The sequence below is a fragment of the Sporobolomyces koalae genome (genome assembly GCF_050403365.1).
Source record: "Sporobolomyces koalae JCM15063 DNA, S_koalae_JCM15063T_v1_ctg1, whole genome shotgun sequence".
NCBI classification, from domain to species: Eukaryota; Fungi; Basidiomycota; class Microbotryomycetes; order Sporidiobolales; family Sporidiobolaceae; genus Sporobolomyces; species Sporobolomyces koalae.
The window spans coordinates 1,492,811-1,512,548 of NW_027481770.1; the positions used below are offsets into that span (position 1 = coordinate 1,492,811).

General features: G+C 55.7%; 7 protein-coding genes across 7 annotated transcripts; 3 read left to right on the forward strand and 4 right to left on the reverse strand.

Moving 5' to 3' along the window:
* Nucleotides 1-114: 114 nt before the first annotated feature.
* Nucleotides 115-4,297, reverse strand: UBA1 (E1 ubiquitin-activating protein UBA1; the record flags this gene model as incomplete). The annotated part of the gene is made up of 14 exons (XM_076675636.1): nt 115-144; nt 230-335; nt 417-601; nt 672-776; nt 845-903; nt 978-1,020; nt 1,091-1,459; nt 1,535-1,609; nt 1,674-2,122; nt 2,190-2,258; nt 2,318-3,077; nt 3,150-3,865; nt 3,940-3,959; nt 4,221-4,297. 14 exons carry the CDS (start codon nt 4,295-4,297, stop codon nt 115-117), a joined length of 3,063 nt encoding a protein of 1,020 aa, XP_076537720.1.
* A 1,508-nt stretch (nt 4,298-5,805) lies between these two features.
* On the forward strand, nt 5,806-7,112 carry RPS3 (40S ribosomal protein uS3 RPS3; the record flags this gene model as incomplete). Its single annotated transcript, XM_076675637.1, has 5 exons — nt 5,806-5,840; nt 5,947-5,970; nt 6,224-6,798; nt 6,866-7,012; nt 7,099-7,112. The coding sequence occupies 5 exons, from the start codon at nt 5,806-5,808 to the stop codon at nt 7,110-7,112; spliced, it is 795 nt and encodes a 264-aa protein (XP_076537721.1).
* Nucleotides 7,113-7,538: 426 nt separating this feature from the next.
* MMM1 (ERMES complex subunit MMM1) lies at nt 7,539-9,748 on the forward strand (the record flags this gene model as incomplete). Its single annotated transcript, XM_076675638.1, has 3 exons — nt 7,539-7,651; nt 7,720-7,927; nt 8,003-9,748. 3 exons carry the CDS (start codon nt 7,539-7,541, stop codon nt 9,746-9,748), a joined length of 2,067 nt encoding a protein of 688 aa, XP_076537722.1.
* A 186-nt stretch (nt 9,749-9,934) lies between these two features.
* On the reverse strand, nt 9,935-11,901 carry JCM15063_003718 (uncharacterized protein; the record flags this gene model as incomplete). Its single annotated transcript, XM_076675639.1, has 4 exons — nt 9,935-10,404; nt 10,684-11,038; nt 11,099-11,472; nt 11,550-11,901. 4 exons carry the CDS (start codon nt 11,899-11,901, stop codon nt 9,935-9,937), a joined length of 1,551 nt encoding a protein of 516 aa, XP_076537723.1.
* A 641-nt stretch (nt 11,902-12,542) lies between these two features.
* On the reverse strand, nt 12,543-14,012 carry JCM15063_003719 (uncharacterized protein; the record flags this gene model as incomplete). Its single annotated transcript, XM_076675640.1, has 7 exons — nt 12,543-12,571; nt 12,642-12,694; nt 12,772-12,983; nt 13,064-13,155; nt 13,225-13,535; nt 13,601-13,759; nt 13,885-14,012. 7 exons carry the CDS (start codon nt 14,010-14,012, stop codon nt 12,543-12,545), a joined length of 984 nt encoding a protein of 327 aa, XP_076537724.1.
* Nucleotides 14,013-14,510: 498 nt separating this feature from the next.
* Nucleotides 14,511-15,990, forward strand: JCM15063_003720 (uncharacterized protein; the record flags this gene model as incomplete). The annotated part of the gene is made up of 7 exons (XM_076675641.1): nt 14,511-14,712; nt 14,799-14,969; nt 15,074-15,089; nt 15,152-15,200; nt 15,268-15,656; nt 15,717-15,874; nt 15,950-15,990. The coding sequence occupies 7 exons, from the start codon at nt 14,511-14,513 to the stop codon at nt 15,988-15,990; spliced, it is 1,026 nt and encodes a 341-aa protein (XP_076537725.1).
* A 730-nt stretch (nt 15,991-16,720) lies between these two features.
* On the reverse strand, nt 16,721-18,521 carry JCM15063_003721 (uncharacterized protein; the record flags this gene model as incomplete). Its single annotated transcript, XM_076675642.1, has 3 exons — nt 16,721-18,167; nt 18,249-18,325; nt 18,399-18,521. 3 exons carry the CDS (start codon nt 18,519-18,521, stop codon nt 16,721-16,723), a joined length of 1,647 nt encoding a protein of 548 aa, XP_076537726.1.
* Nucleotides 18,522-19,738: the final 1,217 nt, after the last annotated feature.

Sequence of the window (19,738 nt, forward strand, 5' to 3'; positions counted from 1 at the left end):
AGGCGACTATGCCTGAATTTCGCTACCTTGACATATTCTGGGAACAAAATGGGAGAGAGCGTTGCAAAGAAAAAGCGACTCCCGATTTACAATTTTTGCCTGACTCGGCAATTCTTAACGGATACGGATCTTAAGGTAAGGAACCTGATCGCAGAAAAAAATGGATCAATCGGTTAATGTGAGCAATTTGTCTACCCTTGTGAGCATGAAAGGAGAAAGAAGAACGCACCTCGACATCTTCGTCGGTGTCGTCCGTGACCATCACCTCGCACACAATGTCGCGAACATGCTCGGGGATAGGTTTCCTCGACACCGTCTCGACGAGTTGCGACATGCTTGAAATCGTCGCCAAAAGAGACAGGTTAGTGACAAGGGTTCAACCACTGAAGCGGTTCAGAGCATGCGAGTCGACTTACGGCATGGGGAGCCTCTCGTTCAATTTCGCTTTCGGCATCCAGCCCGAGTACAACATGCACACTCCGGACGAGAGCATCGTGATCTCGAGCTTGTGCTCCGTCTTGAACTTGTCGATCAGTTGCTGCAGCGTCAAGTCTCCCTCGATGAAGAATCGATCCCAGATCGTCCATTCTTTGTCATAGTACTGTCTCGTCGCGATTTGCGTCAGTTTCTGACAGGCTTTTCGGGCAGAGGGGAAAACCTCGCGGGCTGACCTTGTTCTTCGGGACGGCGATGGGCTCGGAGAAACCAAAGAAGGGTAGCGCCAAGTTCACGAATCCGTTCTTGTACTGCTCAATATCCGTCTTGCCGTCTATGATCTGCGATTGCAAGAGAAGTTTGCGTAAGTTGGAAAATTCGAGGTAATCGGCGAGAACTCGAGACAAACCTTGTACAGCTCGAGGCAGACCAATCCCGTCGCGAGACAGGTGGTAGTCGCGATAGCAGCTGGAAGAAAGTCACACACATGGATCAGCATTACGAAGAGGGCAAAAGCTTTCAATCGGGAGAAGCAGACGCACGAATGATTTTGCCAGCGATACCCTTGGTCTGATGCTTGTCCGCCTACAACGGTTGAACGAGAACTGTCAGCGTGTGCAGGTCTAGTGCAGAAAACTATAAATATCGGCCTCACGATCTTGATGCCATAGTTGAGCGCGCGGAGGTTCGAAGCGGCCGTGATGAAGTCCATATGGTGGTTCGTGTCGTCATCCTTCTCGAACTCTGCCGGCACCATCCTGTAACCAGCGAGCGAAGAAGGTTGCGGTAGCGCCGCCGCGATCTTGCCCAAATCCTCATCGTCGGCCTCTGCCGCCTTGTCCTTGTCGTTCGCGACTGGCTCATCGTCCTTGACCTGCACCTGCACACCCGATTTCGGTACAAACTCGGGCAACTGGATCGAGTCGAGGGTGCGGTGGAACTGCTGCGGGTCGTTCTCGCCCTTGAGCCCGTAGTTGAACGCGTGCAAGTTTGCAGCGGCAACGATGAACTCCATGTGCGCGGGCTGTTCAAGACACACAGATTCTCAGTCACCGAATACTCGAATGCTTTCATGCGGTGACAGGGGTCTGCGACATACCTCGTTGTAGTTGAATTTGAGGGGTTCAGGCGCACGTTTGGGTCCAGACCAGAAGGGAGTACCCTCTTTCGTCACCTGGTCAACGAGAAAACATTCAGCTTCGAAGCACGACTCCAAGACCACGCTAGGTACGACTCACGAGATCCTTAGGCAACGAGTGGAGCAATTGCTTGATCTCGTTGACATACTCGGTCTCGAACTGTTGCCGCGCCCACACGATGCACTCCTCGAATCCGAGAGGCTTGTTCTCGACAAGGTAGCTGCGAATCTTCAACAGCTGACCCGTCTCGCCCGACACCTTGGCTTGTTCGATGAAATTCGGTTGCGACAGGTACGAGTTGACCACCTCGGCCGGTTTCGTAAAGTACTCCTCGAACCGTTCCTTGGCCCACGCGATCGTGTGCTCGATCTGGTTCGGGAAATTCTTGATCGTGCACGACGGGTGAGACTTTTCAGGCGGGTCTTGCGAAGACGAGTAGGATTCGGTCACGTGCGGCAGGACGACCTGCACGTTCGCCTTGGTGCCGAGCGTGCCCGATTCGAGGAGAGCCTTTTCGTAGTAGACGCAACGCTGGTCCATGTATTGACCTAAATGCGAGGCAAGAGAGGTCAGATCGAGTTCTGCTCGTCTAGTGCGCGTCGATCTCAAACTGACGAGCAGCAACGTTGTCGAGGGCGTTCGTAACACTGTCAATGCTGTCGAAGAACGAATCTCCGAAAGTACCTGCAAGGAAATCTGATCAGTTCTCTTGACCGAGGGAACGACCGATAAACCGTTCGCACCTTCGGTATCGGCACCAACCGCGAGTTTGAACACCTCGACCTTGCCCGTGAGCGCCTCGTTCATCTCGGTCGCCGCGCGACGAGCCGCCTCACTCTTGAACGAGCCGACGTCCTTCGGTCGGAACAAGAACTGTCGGTTCAAGTTGCTCTTCTCGATCGTGTCCAAGTCGGTGATGACAATCTTGCCCTCGGGTCCGGTCGCGAGTCCCATCATGGCCCAGTTTTTCAGCATCTCGCATCCGATCGCACCGGCTCCAACGAGGAACTGCCGGTTGTTCTCAATCTTTCGCTGGAACGCGCGTCCAAACACGGCAATCTGGGCGTCGTAGCGCGAAGGCGGGTTCGACGGTTGACAGTCCTCCTCAGTCGGCTTCGTCGTCGGGAGCGCCTCGAGCGCATCGTAGTACAGGTGTTGGTACAACGGGCCAAACTTGCCCGAGCACGCTTTGAGCACTTCCTGTGCGACAAATCCTCCGAGCACGGCGTTGATCGGTGCGAGCTCGCCCGAAGCTTGGAATGAGAGCTCTTCGAGGGCTTTCGTGTCGAGATCGCCCTCGAACTTGGCCTGCGCTGCGATTTCTTTCGCGAGTTGGACGAACGTGGCGGCATCGGCAGGGTTGCGAGGCGCTGGAAGGCGCGACTCTTTCGACTTGAACGCCGACAGCGCTTGGAAACCAATGTGCAGCGTAGCGGGGCGATCCCACTTGGCGAAATCGGAAATGAGGAATTCAGGCGCGGTGATCGATTCTCGGAGAGGTTTCTGTCGAGTTTCGTATGCGGAGAGAGGCATCAGCAAGAGAACGCAGGCGCAGAGCCGACATCATACACTTACGAAATCGTACATCTTGGGCATCTTGACCTGGTGGAACCATCCGCCCTTTTTGTACTGACCAAGTCCGCGCGTGTCGCCGATCGTAAACGTGTAGGGACCTTTGGTTGTGACCTTCCTTGCGCCTTCGACCGAGTCCGAGTTGATGTTCATGCCTTCGACTTCGGTGAAGCGGACGTAATCACCGTCCTCGAGGCCGTGCCTCGTGTCGTCGAGGCAGGTCACGAGCGCTTCCTCGGCCTCTTCGATCTCGACGACCATGCCGGCGAGCGGAGTTTCTCCAGTCTGGTCGACCACTGGGAATTGGGCGCCAAAGTCGCAGAACGCCGATCCAAACAGTCCGGCAGTCTCGGCCGCGATGAACTTGATGCCGTTCGCGTGGGTGAAATCGTTCAGCTTGAGTTGCTCGTCGGTCGAGCCCTGCACGAGCACGACCACCGTGAACCGCTTGATGTTGTCGTGCGTAAGTTCGGCGAGGACCGACACGGGAGTGTACGCGTTGAGTTCGGCGAGTCGAGGTCGAGTCGCTTCGTCGCGTCGGTTCCCAATGTCGGACTCGCGCAGGAAGAACTGGGTCCCGAGATCCGGCAGGGTCACCGGAGTCGGATCTGAGAGGGTGACGGATTTAACTCCGGCGAGGCAGACGTTCTTGGCGATCTCGACTCCGAGTCCCGACATGCCGATGATGAGGACGTCGGATGCAGCCATGCGCTTCATTGCTGTCGAACCGAGACCGTCGAGTGAGCCAAGTTCGCGAGACGAGATCAGCACGAGCGAGAATAGGAGAACTCACCTTCATGACCCAGGACGTATCTGTTGAGATGTGAACACAAGGCACAGACATGCACAACCGAGTCAGCATGAGAGCTTGCGACGAGTCGTTCGGGAGATCCTGCTCGGTTCGGGTGCCGCGCTCGCCGCCACACCCGACTCCCTATTCGAGTGTACTGCACGAGAGCACCAGGAGCGGGTCGAAACGTTGATCGTGGCTCCTGCCCCAAGTGAGCGTTGGGGATAACCGCGACCTCGAACGCGCTGAGGTCATCTGCGAGCTGCACGAGACGGGACACTCACAGTTGACGCGAGTACAATCCTTCGTCGAGGGCATCTCCCCCTCCAGGTACAGGGTCGACTGGGATTGCTTCAGTCATGGCGGGTTGCGAGTGGGTGCGAATATGATGTGGAGAGACAACGATGACCAGCCGGTTCACGTTCCATCGCCATTGCGAGCCGCGACTCTCGAATATTCCATCTAGTGCAGTCACTCGCCTGTCTGCATGTCACGATCTTTCAAAATATGCCCAACGACCTGCTCGAATCATAAACACTGCGACGTGACCAAATTATCGACAATCCTCTCTCATGGCGTCCAAGTTTGAGCAAGCTTGGCAAAGATGCGACCCGAGTGTGACGATTGATCATCTATTTGCAGCATCCATCCGAGCGAAACGCGAAGGAACAGAAGTATCGAGTGAACTGAATTCTCCAGCTGGGGCCTTGGAGAAAGCCTAGGTACACAGGCAATTGCGCGCTCGCCGACTCATGCCTCCGTCTTGCATTGTTGTCCCACCTGAAGACTCTACCCGTATGAGCCGGAAATGGCGGCACTTCGACCTCAGCTCAGATTCGCTATATCGAAAATCTCAAGATCGAGAGATCCTTTTTAGGGGTTCGAGCGGGCTATCACTGAAGAGCAAACCCTGACACCCGTTGTACACGTTTGTCCGTCCACGAGCGACGAGTGCATCAGCAGAAGGTATACGCCTTCGGTCTACAATAGCAGAGGGATGCGTCAGCACAGGTGCACACAGTGGTTTCGCTCCTTCATGCTGACCAGCCCTAGCACGGCTCAGTTCTCGGGCCCATGTCTCTCGAAACCCAATGCTGAGCAAGACTGAGATCGAACGGCATAGCCGCACGAGCAGGAAGCGCAAGGCGTTGCTCGAGACGACGCCAAGAAATTTCAGAATCTCTCGCTGCATCCATAAGCCGGGACGTGAAGGTGTAGGAATGGAATGCATTGCGGATGAAGTACATGATGTCGTGGATAATCGCAGCAACTGAAACTGATGGTAGCCTATGAACAGGATGAAGCAAAACATCGAGTCAGTTCAAGTCGTTCGTCTCCGAATTCAAGGGTGCTAGGTGACAACAGCCGGAATGTTGTCGATCGTAGAGTGCACGTTGAGGATCAGATAGAGTTTGAAGACATTTGGAAACCTCTCGCGCCCCGTAAAACAGACTCGCGACTGCCCGACCGAGATCTGACGGGATCGATTGAACAACCGCAGGTCTGCACGAGACGCAGAGTGGCCCCATGTGATAAGAGGTACCAGAAATAAGTGTATGGGCGGAGAACATTGTTCTCCATATCATCATGTTAAAGAGGCGAGTGCGAGTCGAAAGTCGAAGAGAAGAGCTTTGAACAAGCAAGAGCCGCAAAGAGACTGAGACTGACGTTCAATAGCGTACTTGAAGGGTCGAAGGCGAAGCCAAAGAGAGTGAAGAGTAGAGAAGAGAGAGAGGAGTGGAACTTTTGCGAGGGCACACTCGAGGTGCGCGACGAAGGGAGAAAAAAAAGCGGCCACCGCTCACAGCGCCCTCTTCCTCCAGTCGACTCCGTCCTCAAGAGTTTACTCGACCTCGCCCGTTACTCACCATGGCCTCCTCCCAGATCATCTCCAAGCGCAGAAAGTACGTCCGCCTTTCCGCTCGCTCGTGTGCCCGTCCCCGCGAGGACCACGATTGGTTGGAAATTTGCAACATCCGCTGACCCTCACCCGCTCGTCCCCGTGTACAGATTCGTCGCTGACGGTGTCTTCTAGTGCGTTCAAAGTGACTGCTCGATTGGGCATCTCGAGCGAGAACTGATCGAGACTGTATCTATCGCCCTTGCCTCTCGACCAATCTCGCTTGCACTCGCTCGCTCTCTCGCCTACTCGCACACCTCGACTCGCCTGCTCGCCCTATTCAATCGACTCGTCATCTGTCGCACCGCGCATCTCTCGCCTCGCCTCGACCTCTTCGTCTCGCGTCTACTCTCACCTCGCCCTCCGACTCTCGCTCGCCGTCTGCAGCGCGGAACTCTCCGAGTTCTTCTCGAGGACCCTCTCGTCCGAGGGATACTCGGGCTGCGAAGTCCGTGTCACCCACCAGAGGACCGAGGTCATCATCCGTGCCACCCACACCCAGGAGGTGCTCGGAGAGAAGGGTCGCCGCATCCGCGAGCTCACCTCGCTCGTCCAGAAGCGTTTCCGCTTCCCCGAGGGCTCGGTCGAGCTCTACGCCGAGAAGGTCCAGAACCGTGGTCTCGATGCCGTCGCGCAGTGCGAGTCGCTCCGCTACAAGCTCCTCGGTGGTCTCGCCGTCCGCCGTGCGTGCTACGGTGTCCTCCGCTTCGTCATGGAGTCGGGCGCCAAGGGTGTCGAGGTCGTCGTCTCGGGCAAGCTCCGTGCCGCCCGTGCCAAGTCGATGAAGTTCACCGACGGATTCATGATCCACTCTGGTCAACCCGCTCGCGACTTTGTCGACCAGGCCACCCGCCACGTCCTCATGCGTCAAGGTGTCCTCGGTATCAAGGTCAAGATCATGAAGCCCTGGGATCCCGAGGGTCGCACTGGTCCTTCCAAGCCCCTCCCCGACATGGTTACCAGTATGTTGCGATTCCCCCCTCATCTCTGCCCCAAACAAGTCCGACCCTGACCCTTTTTTGTTTATAGTCTCCGAGCCCAAGGCTGACTCTGAGCAGTCGCAAACTGTTCAGTCGGTCAACGTCGGTGCCGTCAACGTGCCCGCCCCTGCTGCCGAGGCTTCGCAAGAGCCCGAGGCCCAGGAGGTTGCCACCGGTAACGCCGAGGTCGCTGCTGGTACGTCTTTCATGACCGGAAACCTACTTGGTTCGAGCTCGAACTCCAGGCTGACTGAATCGCTTTTATCGCTTTGCTCCGAACAGAGGGAACTTTCTAAACGATCTAGAAATCGCCCCCTTGACAGTTGTAGTTTCTTTTCTCGAGGCATCACCCACTTTTTGCAAAAAGGGAGAAACGCAATCAATATTTTTGGAAAACCCCCAATGTCGTCGTTCCCTTGAAAGCGCGAGTGTTTTGCTGCTCGCGAATGTTTGCAAAGAGTTAAATGGGTGTGAGCAGCGCATGCAGCTCAGATTTGCAGATCGGCGGACCCCCTCTTTGCCGAACCCTTGAATCACGCTCTGGCCTGTTGTTTCAAACCTCCTCTCGGGTCCCGAGCGCTTGCTCCTTGCAGCGAATCTACGCGTGCCTCTCCCTTTCGGGCACTCGTGGCCGCACCGACTAATTCGAGCCGAGTGACCGAGGTTCTCTCGTTCGCTAAACGAATCACCGATTGACGGGCTAGGGTTACACCTAAGGAGACATGGCGGTCAAGACCGTGCCGTTGCCTCCACCTCGGATGTACTCGGCCACGACGACTTCATTCTGGCCTCGGCTGACGTTCACGCAAGGAGTCCTGTTGGGTCAACTGTCCATGTAATCGCGTCCCTCTCTCTCTCTCTCTAATCTCACAGGGTTCCTGATTCTATCTCTGTTTCGCGTAGGGTCATACTCGCCGTCTTGTTCCTGCGTTACGTCGTGTTTGAAGATCCAGGCGCGGCCAAACGGGAACGCGAACTCGCTCAATTGAACGAGGACGGATCTTCTAATGGCAACGAACGACGCAAATCTGGAGCAGGTGCAGTCATGGGTACGGGAGAGAAGGATCCGAGGAAGAAACGACGGAGGACTCGCACGACGACCGATTCCAAAGTAAGGGTCCCTGTCTCTGTCTCTCTTGCTCGCGAGAACTACCGCTCACGTTGTAAGCGACTCCCGGATTGGCAGATCTCTGGTTCGGGTACCGCAGCGACAGTGTTGCCAGAAACGGCCAGTTCAATCCTCGGTTCGATCGGTTACGACCTCTCGTCGCATTCGCCTGAATCTCTCGATTGGCTCAACGTCCTGATCGCCCAACTCCTCTCGAGCTACCGACTCCTCGCTTCGAACCACCTCGCTGGAGGTGCGAGGGGACTCATTGAAGATGCGCTGAATCGCAAAGTGCGACCGAACGGAGACGAGGTCGACGATGGATCGAGCAGTGCTGGATTGATCGGATTGGACGAGATCCAGGTCGACGAAGTCGAACTCGGTGAAGGGTATCCCGAACTGAGCAACGCGCGCGTGAGACCTAGTGGCAATACGGGAGAAGGACTTCGAGTCGAACTCGATCTCGACTACACCGACAAAGTCTCGCTCGCGGTCTCGACTCGAGTCGTTATGAATTTCCCACGACCTCGATTCGCCGTGTTGCCCGTCTCGCTCGCGCTCACCTTGCAACGGTTCTCGGGCACAGTCACGATCGAACTACCGACTCCTACTGTCGCTTCTCCAACCTCGAACCCTTCTCGAGATTCTGCATCCAACTCGTCAAACTCTCCTCATCAACATCCTTCGATCTACTTGTCCCTTCATCCGGACTTTACGCTCGACCTTGCCACTTCGTCCTTGCTCGGCAGTCGTGCGAAACTCGAGGACGTTCCAAAAGTCGAGCAATTGCTCAACGCGAGGATTCGCTCCATCATTCAAGATCGAGTAGTCTGGCCCGGTCGAGTCGAGATCAGTCTACCCGGGATTCAACCCCATCACCACCATCACCACCACCATCACAAGAAGTCGTTATCCAAGGACGAAGAATCCATGTTGACGGGAGAACCTGTCGGAGGTATGGTCGACGATTGGACCATGATTGATCGACCTCATCCACTCGCGTGTGAGAACGAGAACTTGCCACCTTCATTCTCGGTATCCGATTTCAAGCACCGCAATGCCGATTCCGACACTGAAGAAGACGATAATGACGACGTTGAGCGTCACGACGAATCATTCGATTCGACGAGGAGGAGAAGAAGAAGACGAAGTAGCAAGTTGAATCAGTTTTCGACTTCAACTCCTCCACTACCACCCCCACCTGGCGAATCGAACCTTGGTGGTCGAGCGGGGTTTGCGAAACCTCGAGCGAACCAAGATGATGTGTTCAACGGCGCTCGCAATCAGAACCAACAAGATGACTCCGATCGAAAGACTGGAAGAACGCTTCGAGATCGTCGCAATAGCAGTACGAGCACAAGCACGAGTCGAACCCCTTCAGTCGATCTCGAAGACCCTTCAGGACCGACCATTTCTCTCCATCCTCGTATTCGCAAACGTTCAAACAGTACCGCTGCAAACAACAACAATACCACCACTTCTTCCTCTTCTCCAGCAACTCGATCGAAATCGAAACCTTCTGAACCAGCCATGATCAGGGGACAATTGAACGTCGAAAACCTGAGGTCTTTGGAACGAGGTCTCGCACCTGCTCAAGCTCATTCGAGACCTCCAGTTACTGGGGTTGGAAGAGGAGGAACGAGTCCAAGTGAAAAAAGTTTCCCAGGGTATTTCCCAGCGAGTGCGTTCAACCCCCCTGGAAGAGGTCATCGAACGACGGGTTCAATCACTGGAGGGATAGGAACGGGAACTTCGACGTCGACGACTGCTGCTAGGTTCAGAGGGATCGGGGGAGTTGGTGCAGTCGGTCTGAGTACAAGATGAATAATGACAAAGAGCGAAATCGCCCCCCTCTCTCTCTGTGTTCTCTGCTTCGATTCGGAGAGAGAAACGACACGGAATTCTATGTTGCACTGATTCACGAGAGACGGGGGAATAGAACTAAGAATCAAAAACTGATGAGAGGGGAATCGTAAACAACTAATTAGACAGTGGGAACGTGAACAATTTTCAGGCTCTTCCAAACGGTTTCTTTGGATCTGGAACTCGTTCTCCAGTTCCACACAGAACCGTCTCTTCCGTTCCGACCTCGGGATCGAGATCGATATGGGTCACGTTCGGTGACGAACTGTTCCTGCTGGTTTTAGGGCTCTGTCTCGTTCGACGACGTGGGGTGATGGGTCGCATGCATCCCAATTCGAGACCGGGCAAGTGTTTGGGGTTCGTGCGTTGTCTTGCTGCCGATAATCGGACAGTTGCTGAAACCTCTTGTTGGTCAACATGTTCGGGAGGAACTTTCTGGATCGGCGTGTTTGACAATTGTGGCGTGGCATCGTAGATCGTTTCTTCAAACTCTGGGGAAAGAGTCCGGGATGATGTGGTGGGCTCGTCACCCGAGATTTTCAAGTGTGAGGCTGTCGAACTTGTCGTTCGAGACAAATCTCCCGAGAGTGTCGCATAGCCTACCGCCTGATCATCGGCTGAATGACGAGAACTGCAAGTTGCAGCGTGCGAAGAGAGCCGAGACGGATGAGAGCGAGAACTCGACAAGGTGGTCCCAAATCTGGACTTTTCGGGCACGCAAAGTTGATGACTCGAGCCTGATGGCCAGAGAGGCGTTCCAGAAGAAGAAGAAGCAGAAGAGGGCGGGCCGCTTGGTCTCGGGCCTTTTTTCGCTATAGCTTGCCCTGCGCAAATCATCCACGATGCTTGTCAGTCGCTCGGAAATCGACACTCTGCAGCTGACATGAATCGCTCACTGAGCAGTTGTGCTAGTTCATCGTTGCCAGTCAAGGTTTTGTCGCGTCCCGCTTTCGTCGGGAGTCCGACTTTGCGTAGCTTGCGTCGTTGCTCTCCCAATTCATCTAGGAAGGACTCCATATCTGGAACTTCCGCGACTGCAGAGGCTCGACTTTTGTTTGTTTCGCGGCCAAGCGGGACCGCTCTGAGCGATGCCCGAGCCGAAAACAACACGGGATGAGCAGACGGTGCGAGTCGGCTTTGGCTGGCTGAACTTGACATGAGAGGCAGAGGCGGTGGCGGAGGTGGAGGCGTTGCTGTCGCACACATTGAAGACTTCTTTGCGACTGTGGGAGGTGCTATGTTCGGGGCGAGCTGCAAGCCCAGGTTTGTTCATGAGTGACGTCCAGAGACAGGTCAGAATCTGATGTTTACCTTGGTTTCAAGCTCACTGTCACTGGCATTTTGTTTCGGCTGCCATGCTCTGATTCTCAGCGCACTTGTCGCGCCTGATCCCGTAGGATCTCGTCGGTGAAGGGCGGACGAGGTTGAGGGTGCTCCGCTCGGATCGAGCTTTCTGCGTCCGCTCAATGAGCGAAGTCCCGTAGGTGCAGACGATGCCTGTTGCGCCGTCGCGTACCTCTTCTCTGAGGCGAGTGTCTCGATGTCGGATTGATCGTTGCAGGCGCGCAGTCGACGACGTGCGACTTGAGGCAGATTCGGCGAGGATGGGTGGACTGGAGGTGGCGGTGACGAAGACATGTGACGATTTTGTAGTGCAGGTGAGATTGGAGGCATGAGTGGTGGGACTAGGTCGCTCCGAGATGGCAAGACGTGAGCGGATTTGCAACATTGGACGAGCTGAAAGTCCTGAAACGGATCTCACCGTTGTCGTTCAACCAGGTTGAAACGTCAGGCTCGACCCTCCTTCGCTTGTCTCGACGTGTGCTTGTTCTTTGGTCCGCGTCGTAGGGTCTTTCTCCCCGTTTGTCGCCGACGTTCGCGAGTTGATCACCCCCACTCTGCTGCGGCAAGTTTGTTGTCGTCGAGCGGACCGCATGCAAGAACCCTTTCACTTCTGAACCCGCTACCTCTTTGAATCCAGACCACAACGACGAGATGCTCGAGAACGTAAAGGTCGAACTGAGAGTGGAAGCCGTCGAGGCGGTGGACCGTTGCTCGCTCGAGATGGACGTGGACGACGTTGACCGTGGGAGTCCATCGAGGTACGCCTCCATCGCGACCGGTTCGAGGTCAGCGACAAGTCGTGTCGTCCGCTTGATGAAGTAGAATCGGTTTGCGAGAGCTGGGAGTGATCGATCGAACGAAGCGCACGTGAATTCGCATTTATCTCTCTTCCTGTGCGCGCAGCTCTCATTCCGCTGCATGCACCTGTCCTTCAGTCAATTATGCGACTTTCTCAGCTACGAAATGAGAACAAGGTCTGCGTTGGACATTTTCCGCAGAAACCCGACGCGCAACGACCCGTCTTCTCGTGCACGTGACCGCGAACGCGACAAGTCGACTTTTGACAAGCCGAGGAGGCAGCAATGAAATGACAGCAAGGAGTGACGACAAGAAGGGATAGTGCTACGAGTTGTGCCCGAATGGGAAGCAGGACCGCTGAGTGGGAGGTAATCTCGGTGGCAGCTTTATCCACAGGGTTTAAACAACCGATTGTCCTCTCGGACAAAAGGGGAATTCCTGCGCCAGGCAGGTTTCCGAAGGGCGAAAGTGAGGGTTGGAAGAAAGAAAGATCGAAGAGAGAGAGGCGGACACGGGTATCGACGGGGTTCCGTGGAGAATGAATGAATGAGTGATGACAAGGCTTGGAAGCTGTATGGTTTGTGCGTGAGCGCGGGACTAGGGTCGGAGCATTCTACTTGTAGATCTTGATCGAGTTGATGCCTAAGCAGAGACCCAAGAGTGTCAGTCAAGGCGGAACCTTGGAAGAGAGCTCGAAAACGAGTGCACATACCCCAGTAGGCATTCTGGAACGCGTGTCCATTGTTCTGCACAAACGAGGCACATCTAGCAGGACATGAGATAGCTGGGTCAGATCTTTTCTGTACGGTCAATCAAAGTTGGTGCGCGAAATCGGAACGTACGAGGAGTGACCGGTGATCGCAGCGGGGGATTGGTTTTGTCCAGCATAAGACAAGGATGTGCCCCACACTCCGTCGGCCCAGGTGCCGCATAAGTTCGTGTTGATCACGAGCATCAAGTCGGAAAACTTTTTGAACGGGTTGCAGCTCGAGCCGGCGGCGTAGAAGTGAGGCGTTCCCCATTTCGATGAAGGCTTGGGTTTGCCCTTCTTGATCTGTTGCAACAGTTTCATCAGTCGATATCTTAGTGGACTGGATGGCAAATGGACATCCAAAATATGCCAAGGAGACGTACATCAGAGGGAATGGCGTTCCGCGGGAAAAAGTAGATCTTGATGCCCGAAGATGCCCACTGCAGGGCATAGACTCCTCCGCCTTGCTTGTTGACTGTCGTGGTAGCAAGAAGCCGGTCAGAAGAGGAACGCAAGCTGAAGAGCTCGAGGTCAAGAAACTGACAGGCAGGTCCGTACGAGACCTTGCTCTTCGACCGCACACCGCACCCTTGCGAGTCGGTCGCGCGCGCGTCGCAGTCGGTCTTTTGCGAGCTTTGCATCATGAACGTGCCGTAAAAGCCAGAGGTACCCATCGAGCAGCCGGCCGAAGTGTGGGTCGACATGGCGTTCATCGTGGTTTCGTGCACACCCTCGATCACGTCGATCTCGCCCTGCTGGGGCCAGTTGGCTCCCGTGAACCACATGGCGGGCCATGCGCCCTGGGCACTCGGAATGTTGTTGACATCAAACACGAAGAGGCCTCCTCCCGAGAACCTAGCGTGGCGAAACGATTCAGTTCAGCGGGTCGCGTTACTCGATTCGCAAGGATGGCAGCTCACGTTTGTTTCGAAACGAGTCGGACCGAGTCTCGAAGCGATTGCACCTGCTGCGTCGAGACTCGAAGTTGGACTGCTCCGGATTTGTCGACTTTGACTAGTCCTTTCGCCTTGGCACTCGCGAGCGAGTTGTACATGGCGACGCCTCCATTGTCAGCTTGTCTGCAAGCCCGGAATACCGCGACAAGACGGGTTCAGGACGGGGTAAACAACAGGGGGAGGGGTTGCGTCAATTTCCAATTTCCAATTTCTCATGTTGAACGATGCACAAAGGGACGCGTGCTGACCCCGTCTGCCAGGTGAACGCCGACAGGAGCTTCTGGCCTGAGAGTGATTGCGACAGCTTGTATGTCTTGGCGTCAACGGCGGCGAGGAGGCACCCGAGGCTGTACACGGCGAGGAGGATGCTGCGCATCTTTGCGAGATTGAAAGAAACGAGAGGGGGCGCAAGCGTGCGACGGGCCAGAAGGGGGGAAAAGGGAGGAAACCTCGATGCAGTGGCGTCGAGCTGCAATTGTACACGAGATCGAGAGTCGGCGGTCGGGGCGGTGGACAGATGCGAGAGAGACCCGAGCATTAATGAAACTCGAAATTCAGGGTTGGCTGCACGAACCGGATTTCGATTGCAACTAGATACACTGTACAACGCAGCTCAAGGTAGATCTAGCTACTCGACACGCTCTCCATCGCGTCGCAAGCTCTTCCTGGTGGTAGAAAAAAAGTGAGAGGTCCGTGTTGAACGACGTTCTCCCCGCGGGCGCGAGCGACGCGTTCGTCGCCCGATCCCGGCGCCTGGCTTTGTGCTTAGTTTCTCTCTGCTCGTTCCGTCTCGTCTCTCTCGCCTCACGCCTCTCTGACAGTAGCTGTTGATCAGCTGCTCCGACACTCGCTTCTCCTTCTTCTCGACTCCACGATGCATCTGCTCACCGCCGCCGTCCTTTCGACCCTTTCGCTGTCTGTTGCCGCGCACACCTCTTCGGCCGGATCCGTCCACCGCCACGAGTCGCTCAAGAAGCGCGCAGGTGGCTACCAGCTCACCGGTCAGCATGCCGGTCAAGCCTTCTTCGACCTGTTCAACTTTGAGACGCAGTCGTCCAACGGCGGACTTGCCAACTGTGCGTTCATGGCGCTCCTACCTATCGTTCTCCGCTCTCGCAACCGGCTGACCTGTGCTCGCGCTCGCACGCACCGCTCTCATCAGATGTCGACGAAGCTACCGCCTGGAAGGAGGGACTCGTCGCTGTGAAGGACGGCAAGTCGCACATCCGCGTCTCGCCTGATGGTTCCGGCCCGACTCGCGACACCGTCAAGCTCGTCACGAAGCAGCGCTACTCGGAGGGTCTCTACGTGTGGGACGTCGAGCGCATGCCCCGTACGCTTTCTTTCCTCTCACCGCGTTTAGCGCGTGTCGTCGCGACCACTTCTTTGTTGACTGACTAAAAATAAAACCTTGGCGCGATCTTTTACACCGAACAGAGGTCTGCGGTGCATGGTGAGCACAGACTTTCCTATGCTAGCGCTGCCAAGTCAGAGCTGACAGAACAGAATCGACAGGCCCGCGATCTGGAGTACCGGTGAGAACTGGCCCCAAGGCGGTGAAATCGTACGTGCGCGTGCGGCGATCCGAGCTTGCAAACGATCTGACCCCTTTCTGTCCCGACCTTGACCAGGACATCGTCGAGTACGTCTCGCACCAGACTATGAACAGCTTCAGTGTCCACACGGGTGAGGGCTGCTGGGCTGGCACGAGCGGGTACACCGGACACGCGATGCTCGCGTCCCAGAACGCGCTCAACTGCAACGCCGACGCGACCGCCGCCCAAGGCTGTGGTTTCCGCACCAAGAGGAAGGACACGGCCGGCATCGGAGCGAACGCGAACGGAGGAGGCGTCTACGTCCTCGAGTGGAGCAGTGCCGGTATCAAGGCCTGGATGTTCGAGCGCGACTCGATCCCCAAGGACCTCCTCAGCCAGGCCCCGAACCCTTCTTCGTGGACGACTCCCGACATGTACATCTCGGCTTCTTCGTGCGACCCTTCGACCTACTTCCAGCCTCAACAGTGAGTCTCCTGTCGCCTTCCGTGTTTCGTTTGTATCCACTCATGATGTCGCAAATCCAGATTCATCATCAACACGAACCTCTGCGGTACCTGGGCCGACGGTGTCTGGAGCACGGACAACTCGTATGCCGGTCAGCCCCAGGGCTCTTGCGCCGCCATGACCGGTTTCGACACTTGCGCCGCTTACGTTCAATCTCGCGGATGGGACTTCAAGCACGGTACGTCATTTTCCGCTTGCGAGCTTTACAGTCGATCGATTTTGCTGACGTTTCGAGTTGTTGGTGTCGACGCAGCCTACTGGCGCATCGCTTCGTTCTCGATCTACAACTACTAGACCTGATCGCTCTCTTATCATATACGATATCTTCGCAATCGTCGTTCAGGCATTCGTTCGTTCGTTCGTTTCGCAACACCCTCGTTCTCATCGATACCCGCGCTCTAGCAGCTGCACCTTTTCTTTTTTCCCTTTCGTTCTTTCCTCTCTCTCTTGCCCTTTTCTTCTTAGATGCCGTTGGATCCACACCTTTTACACTGTCTATGATTTTCCTCCTTTTTTTCTCTTTTTCTTCGTTGACACCGAATCTAGGACCGAGCTTTTTTTTTGGTAGCTGTGCCTCCGTTGAGCGCGTTCTTGAACCCCTGCGGAGGTCGAAGCTCGCTCGTTGCAAGTCGGAGTTTCTTCCTTTTCAAAAGTCGTTTGTTGCGAGAGGTTCGTTGGTACCGGGAGTCAACTCTCTCATTGAAAACCCAGGATTTGAACAAAGCTGGTCAACGACAAAGGTTCCAGGGAATCAATACTTATGTTGACGATGCTTTCCAATTGTCCGTAGAAGAAATCGATTCGAAAAAAAAGCTGCAGCGATTCCGTGTTTGAACACGCAGGAAAACCCATATCCTTCGTGCTCCGAAGAGGAGACAAAACACGAAGGTTTCCGGAAAGAAAGGGGCAGAGGAGACAGGGGTGGGATAATATAGCGACGACAGAGGAGAGCGAGATACATATAAAGGGCAGAGTGGAAAAAAGAGAGTTTGAGGGTTCAGGGATCAACCACGAGGCGATGCGCTCAATACCGTTGTTGGCGATGATCGAGACCAGCATCGAGACCGCCATAAGGGTCTTGATCGTCGTTGAGCTCCTCGCGGGGATCGTTCCAATCCCCTTCGTAGCGCTGTTGCGTCGAACCCCAATCGCTCCCAGCCGTCGTCGAAGTGCCCATGTTGGTCACTCGGAGTTGATTCCCCCCTCGTTCGCTGTCGCCCGTCGCGACGTAGGGACCGAGTGCTGGCATCGACATGTGCGAAGGTGCAGGCGAATCGTATCCGCTCGTTTGATTGCGACCGGGTTGGGGCGGTTGGTGAGAAGGTGAATCGTAACGGTTGAAGCGCGACTGGGAAGGTGGAACTAGGAAGTTTTCGGGACCTGGTTGGCTGTTTTGTCGGTAGTCCATGCCTGGGAGTGGAAGCGGCATGGGAGGAGGCATCTGGCTGCGTGGTTGAAGTTGGGAGGGACCAGCGACAGCAGACCCTTGTTGGCCGTTGAACGGCTCGTTCGCGACTGCCCATCCTCCGTCCCGCGCACGCGGATCGAACGTAGTGGCGTTCTCCATCATGTTGGCAAACGTGCTCTGTCGCTGAGGTTGTGGCGGCGCAATCCTTGAAGAAGCGACGGGACCTCCTCCTGTTGCTCTTCCGGCTCCAACTCCTGCAAACCCAGCACTGACAGGGGTTTCCTGTCTGCGCGGAGCTTCGGGTTCGACCCACGTGTTGCGGTAGTACGCGTCTTGTTCGTCTGCCGGTCTAGACTTGCCGCTCTTGCGCCGCTGCGAACCGTGTTCGTATGCCGAAACTCCGCCTGCAAGTGCAGCTCCCGCTCCTGCTCCGACAAACTTTCTCGAGAGCCTGCCCGGGCTGCCGCTGCTGCCTCGTTCACCACTGTGATACGCGGCCCCAGGTTTCTCTTCGAGATCCTCTGCACTGCTTGTATGGTGACCGTGACCGACCTCGCCCGTCAGGAACGGCGGAGGTGATCGCCATGTATCATCGCCATGGTCCTTGCGGCGGTTTCGGGCACAGCAACACCAGAACAGGAGTCCGAGGAGGATGATTGCACCAACTCCGCCACCGACGGAACCTCCGATAATCGCTGCGAGATTGTTCGGAGAGGTGGATGACGAGTTCGAAGAGTCCGAGTTGCTCGAGGGAAGAAGGGCAGTTGAAGAGGCAGACGAAGCAGACGAAGACGACGACGAGACGGCCGATGAGGTTGGGGTCGAGGTGGTGGTCGAAGACGGGGTCAAACGTGTCGATGTAGTCGTAGGGGTAGAGCTCGTGGTTGAGGATGTCGTTGTCGACGAGCTGGTCGGGACGCTAGACGAGGTGGACGAGACAGTACTCGATGTAGCTGAAGACGTTGGATTAGGCGGGCCAGGACAAGAATTGAAGACGGTCGATACCGGTACCGATGTCACTATGAGACTCGTCTGAGTGACAGTGAGCGCTTCGGTGGTCGTCCTGGAGAGGAGGTAATTCGGGTCAGCTGACCGGTTTAGAAAAACAAAAAAGGGGTTACAGATGAGAAGCGAGGATCCTCACACAGTCGCGCCCGTTACAGTGGCACGGATTGGTACGAGCTGACCACCGATCGTACTGAATGTGGTCGCGATGGTCTCCTGTTCAGGCAAAGAGGCGCGAGGGGTGAGCGAGCTCGACGAGGCGGGCCGGGCGCAGAAATGGGGTGCTCACCGCCTGCGGGTCGACCAACACATAGGTCGTCGAGCCTGATGCGGTTGGCACGAGGCTCGTGAGCGTGGTCGTCTCAAAGATGGTCGAGATCGGCGTGGGTTGACATGCTCCTGGCGCGGCCATGATAAGGAGAGAGTGCGGGGTCGATCAGCCGTTGATTGATCTGCTGCGCTGCGTACACTCAGGTTTAGATCGCTGAGTCGGCTCGAGAGTGGATCGTGACCCTAGCGGTGGCAGCGTGTACAGGCTCGAGCGACGGGATGAATGGGAGGGAGGATCGGGCTCGAATTTTCGGGGTTGGCGGGTCAAACTTCAAAGCCAGGAAGATGGCTTGCATCGCCTCCCTTCGCAATTCCGCTCGACTGCGTAACTTGCCGTCCTCTCCTCTCGCATCGATACACGACAGTGATCCACCAGCAGGTTGAAGCAGTGGGCGCCTCTCTCAAGTCCAACTTGCCCGATCAAGTATCGGCCGATACCGAATATTCGCGACCTAAGCGCGGATAGCCCCCGTCAGCGAACCAGCCGGTGCGAGCCCTTCAGAGCGTGGACGACGCTCTCATCGCTTGGATCGAAATACAGCAACGAAGCGGGCTATCGAGCGCGAACCGTGGAAGAGCGAGATTTGCGCACGGTTCCGAGCTGGTGCTCTGTTCGCCACTGCAGCCTACTCGACCCGTCGTCGTGATGGGATAAAAGGGGGAACACACTGCACACTACAATGTGGGCAAGTGCGATGTTGGCATGCTCACAGTCGGCCACACGTTGGCGCTCGTTCAATGTCGCAAGTTAGGAATCCCTCGAACCAGAACCTCTTTCGCACGAATCAGAACGCTCTGAACACGACGAACCCGCTCATATCGGATTCATTGTATAGAGTCACGTAATCGGCGCAGGGCAGGTAGGGCGATAGAGGACGAACATCGACGTGCTTGACGATGACTTGCAGCGATCAAAAGCGCATTCCCGGCTGGCCCGAATCCTCGAGCCGAGATGACAAGTCCTATCGTGCCCGACGTAAAGTATCCCAATGTCTGGCTACGAGAGAGCTGAACCACGGCCGAAGGACGGGCGCATGTTTCAGAAGCTTGCGCCCGCAAGTTTGTCTTTGCTCCGGGCGTGACTTGCATAATTGAGCCATCTTGGACAGCTCACGAAGCGTAAATAGTAGTGTAAGAGCAGAGAACGATATTCGGAGCGAGACGTAGAGACCGGCGCCGATTCGACCTGAGCTCGTCCCGCAAACCATAGACCTTTATTTTAGACTTTAGATGCTCTCGCCAAAAACATAAAACAGTGTTGTAACAGATCTCGGCACCCTTTGATTGTGAAAAGTAGGA